At 35.1% G+C, this 5,923-nt stretch overlaps 1 protein-coding gene across 1 annotated transcript in view; it reads right to left on the reverse strand.

The window, feature by feature from the left end:
- Window positions 1-5,923, reverse strand: part of CUNH5orf42 (chromosome unknown C5orf42 homolog) — a 100,826-nt gene that overhangs the window by 37,129 nt on the left and 57,774 nt on the right. The window contains exons 34-36 of the mRNA XM_023524826.1: window positions 5,320-5,483; window positions 4,118-4,250; window positions 2,618-2,672 (exon numbers count right to left, since the gene is read on the reverse strand). Coding sequence (XP_023380594.1) covers window positions 2,618-2,672; window positions 4,118-4,250; window positions 5,320-5,483 — 352 coding nt within the window. The remainder of the gene's footprint in view (window positions 1-2,617; window positions 2,673-4,117; window positions 4,251-5,319; window positions 5,484-5,923) is intronic.

A 5,923-nucleotide genomic window follows, 5' to 3' on the forward strand; every position in this document is an offset into this window, starting at 1 on the left:
GGATAAAATTGAAATAAAGCAATGAAACAGATGCTGCTGCTGCATCAGTTCAAATAAGTACCTAGTAATGACGAGGAATGGAGAAGAGAGTGATAAATTGAAAAATTACAAATGAAGGAAAATAGGAAAGTACTGGTTATTAACTGTGAGAGAGTAGGAAGGCAGAAATCAGAATAACCTATGTTTTGGGGTTAAGCTGGTAGTGATACAAATGAAGATAGAGAACAAACCAGTTGGTGGGGGAGAGATAATAAATTCAGACTGTATATCCCATACACGAGGTAATTTCCACCCAAGCGGAAAAGTTCAGCCGGAAGTAGAATCAAAATCCAAAGTCTATTATAGAAGTTGGTGTTTAAATGTGGGTTTTCCAGGGCAATCACTCAGGAGACTAAGTAGAATAAGTGTATCAATTATGGCACACTGGAGTATAATAAAAAATATTTTTGGTCTTTGTCATTGGTTCCAGGCACAGAGTTCCTAATTTCCTTAATGATATGAGTATCTTTCATTATTCATGGAGCCCCATTCTATCATTTCAGAGTTTATGCTAATGACGTGACTCCCTGACGGGCCCCTAGACAGCTTCAGGATGGGTGCTGGTCACAAAAGGAACCAATCACATGCTAAGAGGGTTAGAATTATCAGCCCCACCCTACCCCCACCTCTGGGGAGGAAAGAGCTACTGGAGATGGAGTTCAATCACCAATAGTCAATGATGTAATCAATCGTGCCTATATCATGAAACTTCAGTAAAAATCTTCAAACGAGTAGGCTAAGGGGGCTTCTGAGTTGATGAGCAAGTGGATGTGCTAGGAGGGTGACACATCCAGAGAAGGTACGGGAGCTCTCTGTCCCTAACCACCATGACATCTTGCCCTATGTATCACTTCCATTTGGCTGTTCCTGAGTCATATCGTTTAGAATAAAACTATAATCATAAACAAAACACTTTCTTGAATTCTGGAGTTGTTCCAGCAAATTAGCAAACCTAGAAGGGGTAGTCATGGGAACCTAAATTTATAGCTGACCAGGTAGAAATGCAGGTGTCTGGGGACCCCATTTACAGATGGCATCTGAAGTGGGGAGTCTTTCAGAACTAAGCCTTTAGCCTATGGGGTCTGTGTTAACTATAGGTTGTTAGTGTTAGAACTGAATTTAGAAGACACCCAGTTGGTGTCAGAAAATTGGAGAATTGTTGTTTGGAATGACACAATATATACTTATTGGAGTACTATACAGTCATTAAAAATGACATTGAAGAAAAATATCTAGTGATATTGGTGGATATGTACCTTAATACTAGTATGTTAAAATGAGTAAGTTATAAACAAGAAGAGGAAGTATTCTTTATATATATGAGATCCAGTAGCATAATGGGTTAGCGTGATATATGTATATTCAGAAAATAAACCCTAAAAGAATATTAACATTGGTTATCTCTAGACAGAAGAATTATGGGAGACTAATATTCTTCTTATTCTCTATTTATATTTTCTAAATTTGTTCCGGTGAACATGGATTACCTTTATGAAGCAAAAGTTATTAAGAATGAAAAGGAAAGTAGTTTTAAGGCAAGTGAGTGGGAAAGAATACCACCAAATGGATTAGGAAGCTGAGAGATGGGAGCTAAGCAGGCCAGAGGCCTGATACATGGCACTGGCATCTTGGTTTAGTCGTGCAGAAGCCTGAGGCAGCACAGTGGTATCAAGAAAAAGAGAGAGGACCAGGTGAAGGACTATGTGAAGGAATGGGGTAACAAGTGAGAGAAGAATCAAGGGTGACTTTCAAGGTAAAATCTTTACAAGTCAAGATAATGATATCTCGCAGGAAGATTCCAACTCAAAATTTGGACATGCTCAGTTTAAGGTGACATTTGGACATGCTCAATTTAAGGTGTAGAAAACAATGGATATTTGAGTATCATCAAAATAATTTAAGAGCTGAAGGTATGAGAGTGAACAGCCTTACATGCACAAGAGTGTGTATATGTCTATAAAAATTACTGAGGAGAAAGCCTTGGTGAATATACATTCGGTGGTAGGAAATAAATTGACCAATTCAAGAAAGAAAATTTACTATCAATAAGCAAGTTCTCTTTTCTGAACTGATTCCTTTATTTAAATGTGCATGTATTTTCTATGATGAATTTGACCCTCATAGGCATATTCTTCCGCTGTTTCTTTTTTAGGCCTTATATATCAGTATCTTATTTGAGGTTCTAGGTAACTGCATTGCTCCACTATAGGGGTCAGCAATCTTTTTCTGTAAAGGGCCAGATAGTAAACATTTTAGGTTTTGTGAACCATGTGGTCCCTTTTTGCAATAACTGAATGCTGCTGTAGTGTGAAAACTGTCATAGACAATGCCTAAATAAATGGGCCTGGTCGTTTCAATAAAACTTGATTTAAAAAAACAAGCATGGTCTGGATTTGACCTATGGGCCATAGTTTGTCAAGGAGTGCTCTACTGGATAACACATCAAAACACATACACACACACCCTATCTTGTCAAAGATAACATGAGAATTAGTCTCATTTTTATATATGTATTTCTAGATATCTAGAAGACTTTAACTCTGAACTTAGACATTACATTAATCATGCATATACATACCAAAAGGAATTTCAAAATCATCCAAAGGCTGGGAACCATGATGTTCATGTTGTTCCTAAATGAATCCCCAAATGATAAATTACTGATTAACTCAAGACATTTATTAATTTGAAAAGAATATATAATAGCTATGAGAATTGTTACTTCATAGGTATAGGTTCAAATCCTATAATTCTAGAAATATTTATTTATTATATCAAAGTAGCTTTACAAGGAAATTCAAAAATTCACAAGTCGATGAACAATAAAAAAGAGCATTACCAACTTAATGCAATTACTAAATTATGATGTGCAAATCTCTCTTGCAGAGTAGCTTTAACATAGAATAGTATTCCCATCCTATCAGTTATTCAGACTCAACATTTTTACTAGATGCCTCCAGACATGCTTTTGAGGACTTAATGAAAAAGTGTGCCTTTTACAAATCCATGTAAACAAAACTGTTTCTGCTTGTTTAATCTGCTGTTGCAAAAACTGGTAAATAGTGTTACCAAATTTACAAGGAATATTTAAAAAGATCTGATTAAAAATATAAGCTATACATTATTCACAGTGGCCAGGACATGGAAGCAACCGAGCGTCCTACGAAAGATGACTGGCTAAAGAAGCTTTGGTATATATATACACAATGGAATATTACTCAGCCATAAGAAGAGATGAAATCCTGCCATTTGTGACAACATGGATGGAACTTGAGATAATCGTGCTAAGCGAAATAAACCAGACAGAAGAAGTTGAAAATCACATGATATTACTTATATGTGGGATATAAACCTAAAAGCAACAAAAGAACAGGACAAACAGACTCATGAACGTGGACTATAGACTAGTGGTTACCAGAAGGTGAGGCGGGTGGGGGGGCGGGCAGGAGGAGAGGGGTGTTAGATGGGATAAAAGGGGTCAAATATAGGGGGGTAAGGGGAGGGTGAAGTGGGTAAAATGGATCGAATATATGGTAGCTGAAGGAAACTGGACTTTGGGTGGTAAACACACAATAGAATATACAGATGTTAAATTGTAATGTACACCTGAAAATTATATAATTGTATTAACCAATGTTACTTACCCCAATAAACTTAATTTAAAAATAAAATAAAAATAAAAATAAAATAAAATATAGGCTATATGATAAACCTGTATGTTAGAAATCTCAGAGGTGCATAAAAAAGATAGGTGAAACTGTAATAGGAGAAACCCAGATAACATATAATGTGCATTAAAATGTCGTAGAAGAAAAGCAGAGTAATTTCAAATATAAAAGTCACGTAGGCAGATGCTCCACGGTTTTTGATTTATCATCAAGTTGCTTTCCAAATTCACGACTATATGCCTACTGTTCCACAGAGGGACACAGCAGGGATTTATGTACTTAATGATGTAAAAATTCTCCTGGTAACAGTCAGAAGCTTCCCGCAATCAGAAGACTACATAAACCACAAAGACATTCTAAACTCTGTGTACATGTACACCAGGGAAGAATGTATAGTAGTTTCTATATACCTTGGGTTTCACAAGTATCTCTGAATCATCATCATTAATGATGGAATCCTCTGGCTGGAAAGTCACACTTGGTTTTCGCTTTAGTTTCTCTGATCTTTCCTCTTGTAGCTCTTTCTCAGCTCGTCGTCTTTGCCTGTTAAAAACAACAGTGTAAAATATATTTTTACTATTTTAGTAACATCAGTAACATTAGTAACATTTGTATCATGCTATATAGGGGGATAGTTATGAAAATTGTCAAATTATTTTCAATGGCATTTAATTAAATTAGCAAGATATTCTGCTAGAATACAAGCAAATATAAGCGAAAGTCAGGGACGCATGAAAATTATTTCTAGTTCCTCTACTACTGAACTGACTTTTCTGTGTAAATCACTAGAATCTCAGGTCAGAGTTATACCTTTTAGGTAATTTTCAAACTTTTTTCTGCAGATTCTAAGCTGGCCCCACCTACCGAATACTGCCATTCACTTATTTAAAGAAGTTAAGCACCCTTAGTCACCTCGGCAAAATCCCAGCAAGGAGAAAAGAGAGCACCAAAAGTTAAAGCGAAGACTTACTTTAAGAGGGAATATTTGTTAAAAGTGAAAGGAAGGAAACATTTCTAGGAAGAAAGTACTGGTAGTAGAATTTAGGGCCTGATAAATGTAAAATTTTTAGAGGATTTTTTAGAGTCAGTATTAATTTACTAGTCAATACATGTATTGAACATCCATTATGAGTAAAACACTTTAAATACTCTTTATCAGAAGTCACAGCCTTTCTGTGTAAGAGTCTAGAGTATGTGGTAAGATGAGTAACAAGAAATATTGTTGTATTGCACGAGATACCAAATATTTGTGTTGCAAAAGATGACTGCTTACCCTACTACAGAAAAATGTGAAAGAATCCTCTAGCCTATGAATGACAGGAGAGAATTTCTTTCAATTTTTTTTATGAGTTTACTTTAGCCAATTTGATGACTTGCTAAGAAGTAAGCTCTTAAATGCTCCCAAGAATTTAATAAAATTGAAAAAAATAGTATTTGTCTCTCAAATATAGGAATTTTCCTTATCACAAGATGTGTTCAAATGCATGACACAAGGCGACTGAATATGCAACTGTGTATAGGATAGGAGGTTGAACCAGAGAACTTCCATCTTTATAACTGATAAACTTGGAGGTATATGATATTCTCAAATAAAATTTCACTTAAAACTTGCCTTTTTTTACTGTCCTTTCCTTGTCTCACTTTAGATGGTTCTATTTTGACCTTTAGAAGCTGATGGTGCTCTGAATCACCTTGCTCAAATAAATGTGTTAGTTTCTGTTGGCTTTGTTTAAATGCAAGCAGGTTTTCAAGTGGAATAAGCTGTGGGGTTTTGTACTATAAGAAAAAAAACAAAGCATATTAATTTAAAGTTACAAATTTCAATTATACAATATGTAAAAAACATTTGTTTAAGCTAAAATATGAAAGAGACAAAACATGTCAAAGGTAACAAATTGATCTGGACTGGTAAAATGAGTATCCAAATCTTAAATGATTTTAGAGTGCTGAAAATTTCAATTGGGTCTTCCTATTTTAGAAATGAAGTTGGAAGTCTGCATCTTAATTTCTTTTCCATATTAAAATCTTAAGTGAAATTACATAATATCTAACATTTAAAGTTCTTTGAAACAGGGAGGATGCAGAAGGGTGGAGGTTATAGACAGAGCATATTAGCAGTATGTTGATAACCACTGACGCTGCATGATGCTAATGGGGGTTTGTGATACTCTTCTAATAAAAAAATTTCTTTAAATCCTTCTTAAAGAGTGTACTTT

Source organism: Pteropus vampyrus, unplaced genomic scaffold, assembly GCF_000151845.1.
Source record: "Pteropus vampyrus isolate Shadow unplaced genomic scaffold, Pvam_2.0 Scaffold498, whole genome shotgun sequence".
In the NCBI taxonomy this organism is placed as follows: domain Eukaryota; kingdom Metazoa; phylum Chordata; class Mammalia; order Chiroptera; family Pteropodidae; genus Pteropus; species Pteropus vampyrus.